Source organism: Sturnira hondurensis, unplaced genomic scaffold, assembly GCF_014824575.4.
Source record: "Sturnira hondurensis isolate 20B ecotype Veracruz unplaced genomic scaffold, ASM1482457v3 Scaffold0003874, whole genome shotgun sequence".
NCBI classification, from domain to species: domain Eukaryota; kingdom Metazoa; phylum Chordata; class Mammalia; order Chiroptera; family Phyllostomidae; genus Sturnira; species Sturnira hondurensis.
The window spans coordinates 6,983,505-7,004,430 of record NW_028076505.1 but is presented as its reverse complement, the minus strand read 5'-3'; the positions used below and the strand labels follow the sequence as shown (position 1 = coordinate 7,004,430).

Below are 20,926 nucleotides of genomic sequence, written 5' to 3'. Positions count from 1 at the left end.
ACCTAAAACAGTCTTGAAAAATAAGCACAGATTTGGAGTTAATCATGCTTCCTGATTTCAAATTACACTGCAGGACTATAATAATCAATGCAGTATGATACTGGGCCAAAAATGGATACATGGATCAATAAAAGAGAATAGAGGGTGCAGAAATAAACCCACACTTACATGATCAATTACTCTATAACAAAGGAGGCAAGAATATACAATGGAGAAAATACAGTCTTCTTAATAAATGGCGCTATTCAAACTGGACAGATAAAAACACAAACCATATACAAAATAAACTTGAAAAGGAATGGAGTCCTAAAACAAATATAAGAGCTGAAATCAGAGAGTAAAGCCAAAAGCAGCAGTAGCGGGACCGGCAGCCATTGGCGCATAAAGACCTCGGAGTTGCTGCTGCTACAGCTTCCAGGGCCCAGAGGCTTCTGTCTACGGCCAGCGTCTGGGCATCTGCCACAGAGGACTCATCAGGAGCCCAGCACCTCTGATCACACACACACAAAGAAAGGAGTAGGTGGAAGATGTGAACATCAAGATACCTGCAGGAGACTGCACGACTGAATTTCACAGGTATTTCACCACAGAAGCTCACACCATATATCCAGGGAGTCAGAACAGATCATAAGAAGCTGAGGCTAACAAGAAGGTCTCATAAGCAATGGGAAGACAAAGAAGCAATGCCCAAATGAAAGAAAAGGTGGAAGTCTCAGAAATAATGTCAGAGGAAAGAGAGGCAAGTCAGCTATCAGATATTGAATTCAAAGCACTAGTTATCAGGAAATTCAGAGCTCACAATGAGCTACCAGAAACTAGAGGGGAGCTACCAGAAACTAGAGGGGAGCTACAATGAGCTCTCCGAAAACTATATCAACATGAAAAAAGAAATAGAAACTATCAGCAAAGGACACGAGGAAATGAAGAATACAATTTCGGAACTGAAGAACACAGTGGAAGGAATGAAAAGCAGGATCGATGAGGCAGAAGATCGGATCAGCGAGTTGGAGGACACAGTACAAAGAATCTCCCAGAAAGAGCAAGAAAGGGAAAAGAGGCTCAAAAAGAATGGAGAGGGACTAAGAGAAATGCAAGATAATATGAAACATAGTAATATCCAAATAATAGGAATACCAGAAAGAGAAGAAGAAGAACAAGGGATAGAAAACCTATTTGAAAGAGTAATGATGGAAAATTTCCCTAATTTGATGAGAGAAAAAAGTTACACGAATCCAGGAATTACAGAGTCCCAACCAAGAGGAACCCAAAGAGGCCCACTTCAAGACACATCATCATTGAAATGGCAAAATTCCAAGACAAAGAGAGAATCTTAAAGGCAGCAAGGGAGAAAAAGGAAGTAACATACAAGGGAGCCCCAATAAGGTTGGCTACTGACTTCTCAATGCAAACACTCCAAGCAAGAAGAGAATGGCAAGAAAGATTTCAACTAATGAGAACCAGAGGCATACAACCAAGGCTACTTTACTCAGCAAGGGTCTCAATCAAGATAGAAGGTCAAATAAAGAGCTTCAAAGACAAAAGAAGTCTAAAAGAATATGCCTCCACCAAACCAGCTCTACAAGAAATACTAAAAGGACTGCTTTAAGGAAAGGAAGGAAAAGAGAGAGACAGAGAGGAACTGTGGTACATAAATGGCAATGAATAAGTACCTATCAAAAATAACCTTAAATGTAAATGGATTAAATGCTCCAATCAAAAGATATAGAATAGGTGAATGGATAAGTAAGCATGACCCACACATATGCTGCCTAAAAGAGACACGCCTAAAAAAAACATCATCACGGACTAAAAGTGAAAGGCTGGAAACAAATTTTCTAAGCAAACAGACAAAAAAAAAAAAAAGAGCCGGGGTAGCAATTCTCATATCAGACAAAATAGACTTCAAAGAAAGGGCCATAAAGAGAGACCCAGAAGGTCACTTCATAATACTCAAGGGAAGAATCCACCAAGAAGACATTAACATCATAAATATATATGTACTCAACATAGGAGCACCCAAATATATAAGAAAAATCCTAGAAGACTTCAAGAAAGATATTGACAGCAACACAATTATAGTAGGCGATTTTAACACCCCACTGTCAAAAATGGACAGATCTTCCAAACAAAATATCAACAAAGATGTGGCTGCACTAAACAACACCCTAGATGAAGTGGACTTGACTGATATATATAGAGCCTTTCATCCCAAAGAAGCTAAATACGCATTCTTTTCAAATGCACATGGAACATTTTCAAAGATAGACCACAGGATAGGACACAAAATGAGTCTCAACAAATTCAAGAAAATTGAAATCAGATCAAGCATTTTCTCTGACCACAAGGGACTGAAATTGGAAACCAACCCCACAGGAAAAAAACCAAAACACCCAAAACCATGGAGACTGAATGGCATGCTATTAAACAATGAATGGGTCAGGATTGAAATTAGGGAAGAAATCAAAAAGTTTCTGGAAACAAATGAAAATGAACTCACAAGAACCCAAAACTTATGGGACATGGCCAAGGCAGTCCTGAGAGGGAAGTTCATAGCAATACAGGCTTACCTAAAGAAAATAGAAACATTTCAAACAAACAACCTAACCCAACGGCTCAAAGAACTCAAGGAACAACAACAAAGACAGCCCAGAGCAAGTACAAGGCAGGAAATAGCCAAGATCAGAGCAGAATTAAATGACATAGAGGCTAAAAGCACAATTCTAAGGATCAATGAATCCAAGAGTTGGTTTTTTTGAAAGATAAACAAAATAGACAGGCCTTTAAGTAGGCTCATTAAGAAAATCAGAGGGAGGACCCAAATAGGCACAATCAGAAATGAAAGAGGAGAGATTACAACTGATACCACAGAAATAGAGGGGATTGTAAGAAATTACTATGAAGAACTGTATGCCAAGAAATTTGAAAACCTAGGTGAAATGGACAAATTTCTAGAAAAATATAATGTTCCAAAACTCAATGAGGAAGAAGTAGAAAGCCTGAAAAGACCAATAACAGCAAATGAAATTGAAGCAGTAATCAAAAAACTCCCAACACACAAAAGCCCCGGACCAGATGGTTTCACAGGAGAATTCTACAAAGCATTTAAGGAAGAGCTAACCCCTATTCTTCACAGACTATTCAAAAAAATCCAAAATGATGGGAAACTCCCAAACTCTTTTTTATGAAGCCAGCATCATTTGAATCCCAAAACCAGACAGAGACACAAGAAAGAAAGAAAACTTTAGGCTAATATTGCTGATGAACATAGATGCTAAAATCCTCAATAAAATATTGGCAAATTGCATCCAACAATACATCAAAAAGATCATAGACCACGACCAAGTGGGATTCATCCCAGGGCTGCAAGGATGGTTCAATATTTGCATATCAGTAAATGTAATACACCACATAAACAAAAGCAAGGACAAAAACCACATGGTAATATCAATAGATGCGGAAAAAGCTTTTGATAAGGTACAACACCCATTTATGATACAGGGACTCAGCAAAGTGGGAATAGAGGGAGCATTCCTCAATATAATAAAGGCCATATACGAAAGACCTACAGCCAACATCATACTCAATGGGCAAAAACTAAAAGCTTTCTCACTAAGATCAGGAACAAGACAAGGTTGTCCACTTTCACCACTTCTATTTAATATAGTATTGGAAGTTTTAGCCTCAGCGATGAGGCAAGAAAAGGAAATAAAAGGCATTCAAATCAGAAAGGAGGAAACAAAAGTGGCACTCTTTGCAGATGACATGATAGTGCACATGGAAAATCCTATAGACTCTACCGAAAAACTGCTGGAACTAATAAATGAATTTGGCAAAACAGCGGGATACAAAGTCAATATCCAGAAATCAAAGGCATTTTCGTATACTAACAATGAAATAACAGAAGCAGAAATCAAGAAAAAAAATCTCATTCGATATAGCAAAAACAAAAATAAAATATCTGGGAATAAACCTAACCAAGGAGGTAAAAGACCTGTATGCAGAAAACTACACAACACTGTAGAAAGAAATCAAGGAAGACACAAACAAATGGAAACATATACCGTGTTCATGGGTTGGAAGAATTAACATAATCAAAATGTCCATACTACCCAAAGCAATTTAAAGATTCAATGCAATACCTATTAAAGTATCACAGACACAGGCATATTTCACAGACATAGAACAAACACTTCAAAAATTTATATGGAACCATAAAAGACCCCGAATAGCAGCTGCAATGTTAAGAAAGAAGAACAGAGTAGGTGGGATCACAATACCTGATATCAAGCTGTATTACAAGTCCACTGTAATCAAAACAGCCTGGTATTGGCATGAAAACAGGCACATAGATCAATGGAACAGAATAGAGAACCCAGAAATAAACCTAACTCTCTACAATCAATTAATACTTACCATTTGTAAAAAAAGGGGCAGTGACATAAAATGGAGTAAAGATAGCCTCTTCAACAAATGGTGTTGGGAGAACTGGACAGCTACATGTAAAAAAATGAAACTCGAGCACCGACTTACATCATACACCAAAATAAATTCAAGGTGGATAAGAGACTTAAATATAAGCCGTGACACCATTAAAATCCTAGAGGAGAATATTGGCAGGAAAATATCAGATTATTTCACGCAGCAACATTTTGACTGATATGTCCTCTAGAGCAAGAAATATAAAGGAAAGAATAAAGAAATGGGATCTCATCAAAATAAAAAGCTTCTGTGCAGCTAAAGAAAACAGCATTAAAATAAAAAGACAACCAAATTTATGGGAAAACATATTTGCCAATGACACCTCAGACAAAGGTTTAATCTTCAAAATATACAAAGAACTCACACTACTTCACTCTAAGAAGACAACTAACCCAATTAAAAAATGGGGAAAGGATTTGAACAGACACTTCTCCAAGGAGGACATACAGAGTATTCAGAGACACATGAAGAGATGCTGAATATCGCTAGCTATCAGAGAGATGCAAATTAAAACCACAGTGAGATACCACTTCACACAGGTGAGAATGACTATCATAAACAAGGCGATAAACAACAAATGTTGGAGAGGGTGTGGGGAAAAGGGGACTCTGGTCCACTGTTGGTGGGATTGCAGACTGGTACAACCATTATGGAAAACAGTATGGAATTTTCTCAGAAAACTAAAATTGGACTTACCTTTTGACCCAGCAATTCTACTGCTAGGATTGTATCCTAAGAACCCTAAAACACCAATCCCGAAGAACCTATGCACCCCAATGTTCATAGCAGCACAATTTACAAAAGAGTTGGAGGCAACCTAGCTGCCAGTCAGTAAATGAATGGATCAAAAAACTATGGTACATATACACAGTGGAATTTCATGCTGCAGAAAGAAAGAAGGAGCTTCTACCTTTTGCAACATCATGGATGGAACTGGAAAGCATTATGCTGAGTGAAATAAGTCAGGTGTTAAAGGCCAAATACAATATGATCTCACCTTTAACAGGAAGCTAAACAACAAAACAAACAAGCAAGCAAAATATAACCAAAGACACTGAAATAGAGAACAGGCTGACAGTGACCAGAGGGGAGAGGGGAGGAAATTTCAGGGGAAATAGGGGGGCGATTTAGAGGAACATATATAAAGGATACATGGACAACAACTGAGAAGGGTGGAAATGGTAGGGAGGGGAGCACAGGAGTGGGATGGGATGAGAGTAATAGACAGAAAACTGTATTTGAAAAATAATTAAATAAAAAAATTGGGAAAAAGAAGACAAAAAAAAAAAGAGCTGAAACCACAAAACTCCTAGAAGTAAACATAAGAAGCAACTGACATTGGTCTTAGAAATAATTTTTTTTGATATGTCTCCTTGAACAAAGGCAATAAAAGCAAAAATAAACAAATAAAAATACATCAAACTAAAAAACCTTTGTACAATGAAGGAAATCATCAACAGAATAAAAAGACAACCTACTGAATAGGAGAAGATATTTGCAAATGATATATTCAACAATTGGTTAATATACAAACTATATAAAAACTCATGTAATTCAACATCAACCCCCCCCCCAAATCTGATTTAAAAATAGGCAGAGGATCTGAATAGATATTTCTCCAAAGAAGCCATACAGATTGCTAACAGACACAAAAAGATGCTCAAATCATTAATTATCAGAGAAATACAAATTAACATCATACCACTCAGATTGTCTATTATCAAAAAATAAGTAAATAACAAGTGTTGGTAAGGATGTGGAGAAATGGGAGCCCTCCTGTACTGTTGATAAGATTGTAAACTGGCACAACCACTGTAAGAAGAGATGATCTCCTATATTTAACCATAAAACTATCATATGACCCAGAAATTCCACTTCTGGTTAATTATCTGAAGAAAGTAAAACATTAATTTGGAAAGATATATACTCCCCTATGTTTATCACAACATTATTTAAAGTAGCCAAGACATAGAAGCCACATAGGCGTCTATCAATAGAGGAACGGTTAAAGAGGATGTGACATACATGAACACATATGCACACATGTGGACAATGGAATATTAGTCAGCCATAAAAATAATGAAATCTTACAATTTTTGGTAATAAGAATAGACTTAGAGGGTATAATACTAAGTGAAATAAGTCAGACAGAGAAAGACAAATACCATGTGATTTCATTTATATGTGGAGTCCAAAACAAAACATAGAACAAAAAACTAAAATAAAACAGACACAGACATAGAGAAACAGAGAACAAATTGATGGTTGCCAAAGGTGGGGCAGGTAATGAGAGTGGGTGAAAAAGATGAAAATGTTTACGAGATATAACCTTATAGTTATAAATTAGTAAGTCATTGGGATGTAATATATAGCATGAGAAATTTAGTCAATAATATCTTAGTAACTATGTATGGTGACATACAGTTATTAGACTTATGGTGATCATTTCATAAGGTATATGAATATCAGATCATTATGCTGTATACCTGAAACTAATATAATATTGTATTTCAAGTATACTTTAATAAAATGGCTGATAATAAATATTTAAACTACACACATCTGACGACAAATTTCTATTACAGGTGAATATCTACAAACCAAAAATTATGACCAGCAATCCATAAGAAAAACATTTTAGGCAGAATACTTGAACAAATACTGTAAAAAAGAGAATATTTCAATTACCAATAAGCATATGAAGACAATTCAGCTTCAGATGATCGTTAGTTTAATGAAAGTTAAAAACCACAATGAGACACCACAATATATCCACCAAAATAACTGAAAGGAGAAAGGTATAAAATATCAAATGCCATTGAGAATGTGGGACAACCAGAACCCTCACACACTGCTGGTAGAAATGGGAATTGGAATAACTACTTTGTGAAACTGTTTGTCAGTTTGTCTTTGGTAGGCAGAATTCTGTGATGGCCCCAAGAGTTCCACACCTTAGTATACACACCCTGTAAAATCCCCTCTCCCTGAATGTAGCCAGGACTGTGAATATGTTGGATTTCACTTCATGATTAGATTACATTATATGACAGAGATGAAAAGATTTGTTGACTATACTAAAGGTACCAAATCTGTTAAGTTAATATAAAAATCAGGAGAAATTGTCTTGGGAGGAGCTAGCTGGGTTAACCCTAAGCAGGGACTGAACCCTTCCTGAAAGAAGAGATTTGAAGGGTCAGAGTGTGAGAAGGCCTATCAAGGAGGTCATGTGGCAAGATCATGAAAGTAACCTGAAGGAGCTGAGAGTCGTCTTGGCCAGTAGCCAGAAAAAAAGAAAAAAAAGAAAGAAAGAGAAAAGAGAAGAAGAAGAAGAAAAAAAAAGGACTCCAGTTCTCTAACTACAAAGAGCTAAATTCCTCTAAAAGCCTGAATATGCTCAGAAGTGGATTGTCCTTTAGCTGTGCCTCTAGTTGGAGAACAAACGGCCAATATCTTGATTTCAGCCTGGGAGATCTTGAACAGAAGAGCCAACTAAAATGTGCAAGATTCCTTATCCATGAAAACTATGAAATAACAAATTTGTGTGGTTTTAGGGTAGCCATTACATTTGTAGTAGTTTGTTATACAACAATAGAAAACTGATGCAGTCTCATAAAGTTGGATATGCATGTCCCTCGATTCAACAATTCTATTCCTAGTAATGTTTCTAACAGAAAGAAAGCTATACATGTTTTCACCAAAATACATACACTACAATATCCACAGAAGCAATATTTATAATACCTTAAAACTAAAAACTACCCAAATGAGAAAGAGGGGGAGTTATGAAATGTTGATAACATTTTATTTTATTATTTGGGTTCTGGTTACTACACATGTGTGTACAGTTGGTAAAAATGTATTAAGCTGTGCTCTTTCCTAGAATATATTATATTTTTAAATGACCAAAACTTTGATTCTATTATACAAGAACACAATTATTATTAAATTATTTTTAAACTTTTATACATATAAAAGTACTTACATGATTTTACTTGTGTAATTATTTTAGCTTCAGTCCTACGTGAATAAAACAAAAAAATATACTATATAAAAACAAAAACACCTAATTGTCAGTTGTTTGGATTTTTATCCTAGTTCTTATATGATTTTTGGTGAACCTTCAACACATTGCTTTAATATATGTTTTTGTGTTTTCTTCTTCAAGGAAAATAAATTAGTAGTATATTGAGAATGTTAAGGCACTCTGTGGAATAACATCTTTGTTATTATTGTAAATTCACTTACTTTCCCAGCCATATGCATCTTCTCTGATGAACATACATTTCTGGGACAGGCCATGATAAAATAGAAAATTTTAATCTTATCAAACCTTTCAGAGGGTAAAGCTAAAGGTATTTTTATTACATTTTAGAAAGGAAATATAATGGCTTTCTCATAGTCATGTAAGAGTACATATATGGTCTTGCAAAATAATCAACAAATTTTTACTGAATACCTCATATACAGGACATTGTGTTAAATATGAGAAGTATAAAAAGAGATAGTATCTTGTTTCTCCTTTTGGAAGATTTAAGATCTACTTGAAGAAATACATACCAATAAGCATTAGTTAATGACATAGGTTAATACAGGGCAGGGCAAAATTAAGTTTGCTGTTATGAGTATGCTAAACACAGAGTTTATTCTTGTATTACTATTTATTAATTATTGCATTATTTTCCATATGAACAACTGTAAACCTATTTTTGTCCCACCTTGTATGTTAATGCCAAATAAGTATCAGATAAAGAAGAAGTAGTAAGAAAAAAAGAAAGAAAAAAAAGGAAAAATAACCATTGTAAAATGGTACTCCAAAACCAGAGAGCTGTTGGCAGTCAGGAAAGGCTTCCTGAAGTCAGCATGATAGTAAAACAAAATAATTTTTGGTAGAGAACTGGTTTTAAATCTGACTTCTTTTTCACTTTCCAGATAGGAGCAGTTACTTAACTTCTTAAAAGTTTTCAGTTTCTTATCTGAGATTTAGGAATGATGCCGATAATTTCTACTTCACAAGTTTTCGAGGTCAGATAAGTTAATAAAATAGCAGGTTCTTCTAGTCTGCATAGCTGACCTTTCTTTGAGATAGTATATAATTACCGAGAATCTTTGAAATCTGACTCTGAGTATTAGAGAAGATTGGACAGTGGGAAGTTGGGAGGTATATTAAGTGTTAGAGAGAGAAAAGAGAAGGAGGTATTGGGGATTTAAAATAAAAAGTGAATAACAAATATTGACAAAAGTACAGTACAGCATAATGAAAACAAGACAGGATAGTGTTTGGGAATCCTGGAACAATAAACACAATTAAGAATGTTTCATTACAGGCTGGCAAACCCAACAGCATGCTGGCTATGGTGAGGAAACCAGAAATATAGAAGAAATTCCTGAATATTTACCTTATCAGTGGAAAAGCAATCCTTACCACCATTTTTACTTACATATATGAAATGGCTAGAGGAGAAGTGACGGCTGTACTAGTGCTTATGTCATGTTGGGTTTGCCTTTTGTCCCATGGGCATGTGGACAAAGAAAAGCTCATTGTAGTCCATAGCATCAGGAAGGTTTGGAGCTCAGTCTTCAAGAGTGGGTGGGACATAGATTCAAGGAAGAAAAAGGTTTATTCTAGACAGGTGCAGCATCCTGCAAAGATTCATCAGACAGAAGTATCTTGCTACTAACTTATTTTACTTGATTATGAATAAGAGTAAAGATCATTTCGATAAGAGATACTACTTCTGAGAGTTTATGGAGAGGTAAGGAAAGAAGTGGCAATTGTAAAAGATCATTTCTCCTAGATAAAAATTGCTGGTTTGAGGTTGTGCAGCAAAACTAGTGGTCTGCTCTCCAAGGAAGAATGGGTAAGAAAGAGACTTAGGTATCTGATTTTACACAAAGTGTGAGTTCCCTGAGATTTTAAAGTAAATGTTTTGAGATGATCCAGACTCATTTCTGTTGAGAATGTCTCTACACCTTGCTGAAATTCCATGATGAAAGCTGTATTTTCTCATCAATTTTTTTTGTTTACCTCTATACAACAAAAGTAACCCTTTTGGACAATTAATCAGCTAAGTCATTATCAATTTCAGCTACAACTAGATTTGATTAACTTTCTAAGACCAGATTGTAGGGGTATATTTTCAAAAGGGGAAGTAAAGAGTAGATAGCAATATCTGCCTACACTATGAAATGGTGCGTGGTAGGGAGAGAGAGTGACAGCTACTTCTGCATCAACTGCCATCCTTTACACTCACAAACTAAAGAGCTTCCTGACACATCAGTTTTCAGTGTACCCCAAAGCCCACAGAGCACTTAACTTGGTTTGGTATGTAGTAGGTTTAAAGAGCATGAGTTCATCTCTGAAAGATCTAGGTTTAAGTACTTGACTGTTGTTTGTTTTGTTTTGTTTTGTTTGGAGGGGGTGCTTATTGAGCCAGTTTACTTATAAGTACCACGGGCTTAATAATAATAGTAGCTTCCTAAGAGTTGTTGAGAATATTAAATAAAAATGTATGTAAGGACTCCAGAACATAAAGGCACCCTACAACTGTCAGCTAATAATAATCACTACTATATTTATGGCGCCTGGGTCCTGGATCTTGCCAAGTTTTGTTGGGGAGAGGGAAGGAAAGAAGAAGACGGGCTTGCTTGTTGTGTTGGTGGCACTCTTCAAACAGCCCCCGGGCCTTGGGCTAGAACCACAGCGGATTGCTTCCCCTGCTGGTTTAGTTTCACCCCTGCTCCACCTACGCTTCCCCAAAGCAACAAGTCCTCTTCTTCGAGACTCGCCCGCGCGCGGATGGCAGACCTAGCGCCTCCTCCCAGACCTCTGACAAACTCGCTGTCAAACCCACCTTGGGTCGAAATCGCGTCTGCCAACGCCCTGTGGAGGCGGGAGAGCCCGCAGCAGGTGAAGAAAGCCTCGGCTGGGAGAAAGGCGGGAGACGTGGAAAGTCGGGAAAAGGGGACTGATAGGAGTCCTGGTTCACGCTGCCCTTCAGAGGCAACAGCAGCAACAGAAACCTCGCATCGCTCATCTGAAGCCTCTTTCCTGGGATCAGGAGGGAAACGGGCCCGGACAGAAACCCACAGACGTCCACCCGACCCTCTGGTTACCAAATCGCATCCTGTATTTTCCAGGTTCCCCTCACTCCAATTTCTCCTTGCACGCCCACTCGATTCCCCTGCTCCGCCTCGTTAGGTCCCTTAAGGATACTTGAGGTTCCTGCCAACGACATTTTGCACGAAGAGCAAGTAGGTCAACTACAGCCTCCACCCTATGTTTTCCTCTCCCTTTCCCTCCCAGAATGGGAACCCTGGAGTTTCCAAAGGACTCCCCAAGCGTTTTAGACCGAAAACCTCATCCTGATGCCCAAACAGTTGAACACTGCCAACTTTTTGAAGTGGGGATCCCCGCGTCCTCCTGGAAAAGCTAAGCTGGCCGCTCACATGCCAGAAGAGCCACCCTGACTTCTCCGCGGGGAATTCTCCTCAAAATCTACCGTTCCAGCTTCTACAGTTCTGCACTGAGAAATTGAGAATTAACAGGGAGTACCTTTCTGGGGTGTGCTGTGGTGGGCGGGGGCGGGGGCGAGAAGTTCCGCACCGATTTGGGGAAACTTAAACCGATTTGGGGAAACTAGTTTTAGTTCAAGTCTTTAAGTCTCCTGGAGCCAGGAAGCTACTTTCCCTGGAAAAGAGCAGGGACCCAAGTCACCAGGGGGAAAGTCCTCCTGGAGCGGGGTCCGAAAAGCACGAAGATGAATTGCAATGTCCAAGCTTCTACCGCTGTTTGTCAGAAACGATTCTTTCTCTGGAGATAGAAGCAGGGGTTAAATATATCTCTGGCAAGACAGCCAAAGCCAAACTCACATGTTCAAGACCTCATCCCTCCATCCCCAAGCAGCCCTGAGAACTTGGTACCTCGGACAGAGCCCCGGCGCAGGGCATTGTTTGAAAGGTGTTACCCGGTTTTCGCCAAGTCAAAGAGCAATAAATTATTTTTATGACTTTAGTAGTACAATTTGAAGGACATTTTAATTACATAACCTGCAAAAGATCACTGGAGGCAATGTTGAGTTAAAGAGCCGATGGCAGAATGTCTGCATCGCAGGAGAAAGAGAGAAAACTTGCAAATCTGCAATGAGATTGCGCAGGGCTGTCCCGGTTTTGAAACAATATGCAAAATGCAAGGGCTATCTTACCTTCCGGACTCCAAAGCCGTGTTCTGCTGCAACTTGGCGAGCTTCTTCCTCTCCTCCTTTATGCAACTCCACAAGAAAATGATTCGTGAAGACCGGTCTCCTGGCAGATGCAAAAACCATGACACAGAAGAGGAGCCCGGCGGCCACCTTCCACTGGGAGACACAGCCACCTTTCATCTTTCTTTGGGAGTGAAAAGTGGTTCTGGGGGGCGCACAAGCTGGCGGAGCAGGGGACCCAGAGAAAAGATGTAAATAAAAATGTATATATAGTTTTTTGTTTGTTTGTTTGTTTTTTAAAGGAATCTTTGTGTAGAGAAAGAGACTGATCCAGGGCTTGGAAAGCAGCAAATCAGTGTGTGTTCTCCAGCATCTGGTTGGCGGGGAAGCCGTGTGGTCAGGCGGCCCGGCTCGCCGGCAGGGGTGAGAATGTGAGGAGCTGTGTGTATCCGAGAGAAAGAGCGAGTGTGTCTGTGCTTGATGCTAAATCTGCATTTTCAGCTCCTCCTCACCTCCAGGTCGGGGCGGGAGGAGAGCACCAGCCTGGGTGACGCGTGCCCGCCAGGAGCCAATGAGGACCAGAGAAGCGGCGGGCCCTGCCCTGGGCCATCCCCGGCCCACCCCTACCCGCCCCCGACCTGGCCGGTCCGCCTCCTCCTGCGAGGGGCGCCTCGGTGTGAGCCCGCGCCCCTGCCACTTCCAGCACCCCGGAGAGCTCCTCCATCTCTCCACCCCTCTCGTCTGCCTCTCAGGAAAGTGCCCCCAGCTGTAATCTGGTCGGCGGCGCCCGAGTGATGTCATTGTTTGTGGAAATCTGTCAGGCTCTAGAAAGGGAATTACGATGTGTGTTGTTCTCTGAGGCCCCGAAGGGAGCTGGGGCACTGCCTCATCTGCCTCCTGCTTATTTTTCCCAGCAAAACACCTCTCTCTCCCTCTCTCTCTACACACACACACACACACACACACACACACACACACACGGTATGTCTGCCTCCCCTTCTCTCAATAACAAAGCAAATATTAATCCTCCTCCCTCCACTTTGGGATAACACCTTTGCTCTCCTTCCTGGCACTGGGAGGGTTGGGGAAAGCAGCCTTCTTGAAATGACTCATGGGGGCAGGAATGCAGAAATGAGCGTTGTTTGTTTGTGTGTTTGTTTATTTATTTATTTTAGTAGGCTTCAGGCTGATCTGGAACTAAGCATCTGTGAAGCCTAGCAGGAGCTAAAGCTTGCCTCTACCAGTAATTGTAATTAGATGAGGCTCCACCAGGAGTCTGAGCTGCTCTGATGAGACTGCCTTCCATAGAGCCAGGGCTAGGACTGAAATGCCTGGAAGTGCATTCTGAGACTGGGGGTATTGGTTGCCCAGGGACAGGGAGAGAGCACCTCTGGGGAGGTGTATCCACCAATCCCGGGAGCTGGGCCAAGACTCCAGATGGGTATCCTCCCGTGGAGACGTCACTTGGCAAATTCAGTCACATTGGCCAGGGGTGAACTAAGTTATCCAGTTAAGAAACACACTCACACTGTACTAACTGCTTACAACCAACTTCTTTCAGCTGCAGAGAATAGCAGAGACATGATGTCTGCAACACAATGAGGGCAATTTTTAAAATAATTCTCCTACAAGGGCATGCTTATTGATTTTATTATAGATTTGAGAGAGAGGGAGGGAGGGAGAGAAACATTAATCCATTGCCTTTCAAAGGCACCCATTTGGGACTGAACTGCAACCTTTTTGTGTACAGAATTGTACTCCAACCAGCTGAGCCACATACGCAGGGCATGAGGGTGGTTCTTTCAAAGCAAGTCATTGATATACACTGATGTCGATGATAATTTTTTTCCAAAATTCAAAATCCTGATGTACTTGGAGAAGAAAGAAGTTAGAGACATTTTCCATAGAGGTTTAAGCATATGCTATACATGCACACACAGATTATATTGGCAAATTTTAAACACATACACATGCACACACACATATCTATCTACATTTACAGATTTTCTTCTTTTTATTTTAGCATAAAGAAGTCAGAACTTACAAAGAAAACCTTACTATTGGTAGAAATATTATACATTTAATGCCATGGGATACATTGTCTTCAAAGTAGATCTCATTGCTAATATGTATAGTTGACTTCTCGAGAGACCTTAGAAGCATTGCCAAATAAAAGAATAGGCATTACTGAAGATTTTGATTAAAGCCTAGGAAATTGTTTATTATTATTATTTTAAGAAAACATAAGTGAGGTGCTGAGAAGGTGCTAGGACATAAGCTAAAGATGAAAGGGGCCAGAGTAGAGACAAGATTTCTACAGAAGTATTGATAAGATGGAGCAGAGCTACTCGCAGTTTCTCAGTTCCTTACTGCTAAAAGGCTCATTTCCACCAAGACTTTTTATTACCCTATCTTACTTCACAACCTGCCCCCCAGTGTGCATTTGTTTGATTTTAACAGAAAGTTTTCTTACACAGAGAGCCTCAACTCTATTTCTCTTTTCCTTATACTGTATCCATATTTTGAATTAAAGTAGTAGGCTTGTATGAAGAACTTCTGAATTGTGTTTCCTGCCCTGTATTGTCCTTTGAGAAAAATGGCACCAAATATGAAAATTATATTACATGGACTCACAATCATGAAGAGCATTTCAAAAGCAGCAACAGAGATAAAAATATAAGTCTTTAGAAAAATATATTTTGAAGAGCATCAAATAAGTCAATTTAGAAGATTATGGGTGTGGTGCAATAGAAGTGATAATGTAGCTAACTCTCTCTGAAAATGAGCATGAACTGTTTATTAATGTTTATGAAACCACAGAGCAATACTTTATTTCCTAAATAAATTCCTGAGATGAAATGCTGATATGTATTAAACTTGCGTATCTGCATTTTAATAATTAAAACCATGTAAAGTGGGGTACAAGCTAAATAAAGCCTGGACTGATGATTAAAATAAACTATTTTTAGTTGTTTACATAGAATAGAGTTCATCATAATGTTGTTACAGAAGCATAGAAAATAAAAATAAAGCTTTTGTGATGCAAATACTAAATATCTAATGCATAACCATGTAGTAAGCAAGTGGGAAAATGTATTGATTCATTAATTGTTACTTGAAATATAAATACACATCCACGTGCATACATATATTGCTTTTTAAAAGATGACTATTTCTAAACTTCTTTTTTTTAACTATAGTAACATTGGACCAATAAGGTGACAGAAGAGAGAATAGCAGAAGAATGTTTCAAGGATTGAAATGGAATTCAATTGACAGAAAATATTGCAGGCTCTGCTGTCATTGACTATGCCACTTGGACCAAATCATTGCAGCTCTCAAAGCCTCTAGCTCCTTATCTGTTAAATGGAGATAGTTTTTGACTAAATAACCTCCAGGTCCAAAACCCTATAACTTCAAAGAGATGACAAAGTACATACTATAATGTAGGAAGCACCATCAATAGCTTGAGAAATGTTGTGTACTGTCATACATTTTTTTTCAAATAACATTATAGTGGTTAACAGACAATTATTTTTATATAACCTCCCTCAAACAGTACTATATTTACTAACTTTGTGGATCTCAGAAAATATTAATTATATGATGCTCAGTACCAGTCATGCAAATGATCAGTATGTTGAGATTCTTCCTGTTTAAGATATTGTGGTATTTGTAGAGAAAATATGGGTATTTTAGTTTGGATATGCCAAATATACCTTCTAAAGTCTCTTTTAGATTATTGTCCTGCAAAGACCAGAATATTCCCATTTTATGACTTCATAACTGTAAATCAGCTGACCTGTGTATAATTAAATGAAGCTAAACCACCTGAGGTATATTTGGGGTCCTCCCCCTCAGATACTTCCAGGGATAAATTTCTGCCCAGGGAGCTTTAGATCAAGGAGAACCCAATTCTGAAGAGGAGAGAGAAAACTAGAAGTAGCCCTAGGAGAGACTGCTGGTTCTTTGAGTATTCTTTTGATCATTATGAAAAAGATTTTATGTTTATGATGATTTCTTTTCAATTGGGTGAGGTACAATCTGAAGAGAAATACATCATGTACAACAGAAAGTTCATAGCAGCACAATTCATGATAGCCAAGAGTTGGAAGCAATCTAGACGCCCATCGGTAAATGACTGGATCAAAAAGCTATGGTACATTTACACAATGGAATTCTATGCTGCAGAAAGGATGAAGGAACTACTACCCTTTGCAACATCATGGATGGAACTGGAAAGCATTATGCTGAGCGAAATAAGCCAGGCGGTGAAAGACAAATACCATATGATATCACCATTAACAGGAATCTAAACAACAAAACAAACAAGCAAGCAAATATGACCAATGACACTCAAATACAGAACAGGCTTATAGGGTCCAAAGGGGAGAAAATCATAGGGGAAAAGGGGATGGAGTCACATGAACAAGTATAAAGGACACATGGACAATAACTAAGGGGGGGGGGGAAAAAAGGGAGGGAGGTGGGGAGCACTGGGCAAGGGGCGGGCAGAGCTGGGAATATAAGACAGAAAACTGTACTTGAACAAGAATTAAATAAAAAAATTAATAAAAAAAGAAAGTACAAGTTAAGATACAGCCTTTTTAAAAATCAGTTCAGGCTTTGCCCTTTCTGTTTCATTCATTCTGAGTACTTTAAGTATGGTAATAATAATTTCAGTGGTGCCAGAAGATTCTTCTATCATATTGTATTACTAACCCAAGTTGATTCTTCTATCATATTGTATTCTTTGTATCATATTGTATCATATTGTATTCTTCTATCATATTGTATTACTAACCCAAGTTGATTCTTCCTAATGACCCTGCCCTCCCTGTCACTTCCATCCCAGCTAATACTTAGACTTTCTGAATTCAACATTGGTTAAATTTTTACATTTTCTCCAGATACTGCTTATTTTCAATATCTCACCTCATTTCCCTGTGGCATTTATCAATAGTCTCATACTTAGAAAATTTTAATTAGTACCTTGGTATACACCCACTTCTAAATCATTGGGATTCACTTGGTCTTGCCTCCAATTCTTACAAGCTTTTACCAACTTATACCTTTTATTGAACAAGCTATCTGTTTTTCCTCTAGTTGCAAAGTCTTAGCTGACTTTTTTTTTATTTAAGCCATCTTAAATTAATATAATGGGGAGGAGTCATAGGCCTTTATCAAGTGCTTTATTTTCATCAAGGCATTAAATCTACAGTGCTTTGGGTTGTATTCATTTTATAACTTTATTAACAGGAATCAACTTTATTCAGACTAAGTGACTCTTCATAAACAAAAGCTACTGTTGTTTCCTTATTTTCCAGGGCAGAAAAAATTATTTGGGTGTCAATGTAGGTCCTATTATTTTAACAAAGCTTGGAGTAGCTAAATAATAAAACCAAGGGTCCTTTTAATCTTCTTTTGAAAATTAGGAACACATTGCTATTCATTATCTTTAGATTCCTTTTAGGTCTACAGGAATACAAAATAATGTTTGTTCACCTGGAAAGTTAATTAGTTATTTCCCAGATGCAGAGCTTATTGGAACATTGCTTATTGTCTGTAGAAAGTGATTACTACTCATAAATTTTCTATCTTTTATTATTTCCCTTTCATGGTCTTTAAAAATATAGTAAACATTCAATTCATTTTTTATGGGGGTAGATGTCTTTTTATTTTTGTCTCTGTTTTTTTAAAATATATTTTATTGATTATACCATTACAGTTGTTCTATTCCCCCCCTTCATTCCCCTCCACCCACACACTCCCTCCCTCACCATTCTCCCCCCCTTAGTTTATAACCACGTGTCTCAAGTTCTTTAGATTCTATATTTCCCCCACTACTCTCGCCCTCCCCCTATCTATTTTCTACCTACCCTCTATGCTATTTTCTGTGCCTTCTCCCTCCTTCTCCTCCTCCCACTCCCCTGTTGCTAACCCTCCATGCGTTCTTCATTTCTATGGTTCCATTCCTGATCTAGCTGTCCTCTAGGTTTGCTTTTGTTTTAGGTGTGGTTGTTAATAACTGTGAGTTTGCTGTCCTTTCACTGTTCATATTTTTCATCTTCTTTTTCTTATATAAGTCCCTTTAGCATTTCATATAATAAGGGCTTGGTGAGGATGAACTCCTTGAACTTGACCTTATCTGAGAAGCACTTTATCTGCCCTTCCATTCTAAATGAAAGTTTTGCTGGATAAAGCAATCTTGGCTGTAGGTCTTTGGATTTCATGACTTGGAATACTTCTTTCCAGCCCCTTCTTGCCTGTAAGGTCTCTTTTGAGAAATCCGCTGACAGTCTTTGGTCCTTTGTAGGTGACTGTCCCCTTATCTCTTGATGCTTCTAGGATTCTCTCCTTCATTTTAGTCTTGGCTAATGTAATTATGATGTGCCCTGGTGTGTTCCTTCTTGGGTCCAACTTCTTTGGGACTCTCTGAGCTTCTTGGACTTCCTGGAAGTCTATTTCCTTTGCCAGACTGGGGAAGTTCTCCTTTATTATTTGTTCAAATAAGTTTTCCACTGGTGGCTGTTTCTTTCCCCCTTCTGGTACCTCTATAATCTGGATGTTGGAACGTTTAAAGATGTCCTGGAGGTTCCTAAGCCTCTCCTCATTTTTTTTGAATTCTCATTTCTTCATTCCTTTCTGTTTGGATGTTTCGTTCTTCCTTTTGGTCCATTCCATTGATTTGAGTCCCCGTTTCCTTTCCATCACTATTGGTTTCCTGTGCATCTCCCTTCATTTCAATTAGTTTAGCCTTCATATGTTCCTCTAATTTGTGACTATAATCTACCAGTTCTGTTAGCATACTGATAAACAGTGTCTTGAATTGTGCTTCTGAGAGGCTGGCAATTTCTCGGTCTCTGAGAGTTATAGGCTCTGGGACTTTGAGTTCTTCTTGAGCCATGTTTTGGTCTGTTCCTGCCTGTTCCATAGCAGGATCGGAGCCCTAGGTGTTCACTAGAGCAGGGCAACTCAGTTGCTGGGTTGTGACGTTGTATTTGGGGGCGGGGTCAAAGAGGAAGGATGGCGGTCCATCTGCCGCCTGCCGCAACTACCACGGTCACCGGGCCCACGCATTTCATCCCACTGCACTGGAGTGTGCCACCGCTGTCAGCCCTTGCCCCCTGGGGCCTGCGTGGTCCGTCTCACTGTGCGTGAATGTGCGACGCGGTCGGTCTGCCCCATACCCTGACTGGGTCCGGGTTACTTGCATGCCTAGGTCGGGGGATCTGTCCTGCCCAACCCTGCTCGCTGCTGGCTCCGCCTCTCTTACCATCCCCGCTGAAGGGTTAGAGGTAGTCGGACTTTCATATAATTCAATTTTCTGTCCTTTGGCTGTGTCTTTGTTCTCCAAACCTTTGTTGTATTCAAATTTGGTCATGGGAGAAGGCACAGTGTTTCCACATATGCCTCCATCTTGGCGGAAGTCTCTTCAATTCATTTTTTGAATGATTATGTAGCTCATCTTTAACAGGGAGATTTTTGTTTTTGTGTTTGCTTTTCAAACTACCTACAGTGTAGACATAATTCAGAGAGAACAGAGATCAGTTTATTGGCAATTATAAACTAGACTTTAAGAAGATAAAATGTTATATGGAAAATAAAACTTCAAACATTAAAATGTATACACTAGTTTTTTAACCCTCAGAAGAGGATATGTTTATTGATTTGAGAGAGAGGAAGGGGGAGAGAGAGAGAGATCAATGTGAGAGAGAAATATTGAAATATTGATGCAAGAGAGAAATGTTGGTTGGTTGCTTTTTGCATAAGCCCTGACTAGGGATCCAATTCACACCCTAGGTATGTGCTCTGACAAGAAATCAAACCCATAACTTTTTTGGTCTACTCGATGACACTCCAATCAACTGAGCCACCTGGTCAAAACTAAATGTATATACATTTTCTAAGACTAATTCTGCCATTGCAATGAAGCAACCAGTTCTAAGAAAGTTCTTACTTATACTTGAACTCTTTGGGTAAATACACACTGTTTAGTATTGATTTGAACAACTTCACAGAAATAGAAAAATTGATATATAATGTTATTTAACTTGATGAAAAACAGCTATAAAAAGTTTGCCTGTGCTCTCAGATATGCCATTTTTCCTCTGAAAATATTTTATCCTTGCATGATTTTAGAAACATAGCATAATTTATCTTTAGAAAAATTCATCATATAATATCCATTTTATCTTCTATGCTAGTAGGGAGAGTTGACCAGTGTACTTTACTGGTACAGTTTATAG

At 38.7% G+C, this 20,926-nt stretch overlaps 1 protein-coding gene across 1 annotated transcript in view; it reads right to left on the bottom strand.

Moving 5' to 3' along the window:
- Positions 1 to 13,164, bottom strand: part of PCSK2 (proprotein convertase subtilisin/kexin type 2) — a 356,721-nt gene extending 343,557 nt beyond the window's left edge. The window contains exon 1 of the mRNA XM_037043083.1: positions 12,681 to 13,164. Coding sequence (XP_036898978.1) covers positions 12,681 to 12,857 — 177 coding nt within the window. The 5' untranslated portion in view covers positions 12,858 to 13,164. The remainder of the gene's footprint in view (positions 1 to 12,680) is intronic.
- Positions 13,165 to 20,926: the final 7,762 nt, after the last annotated feature.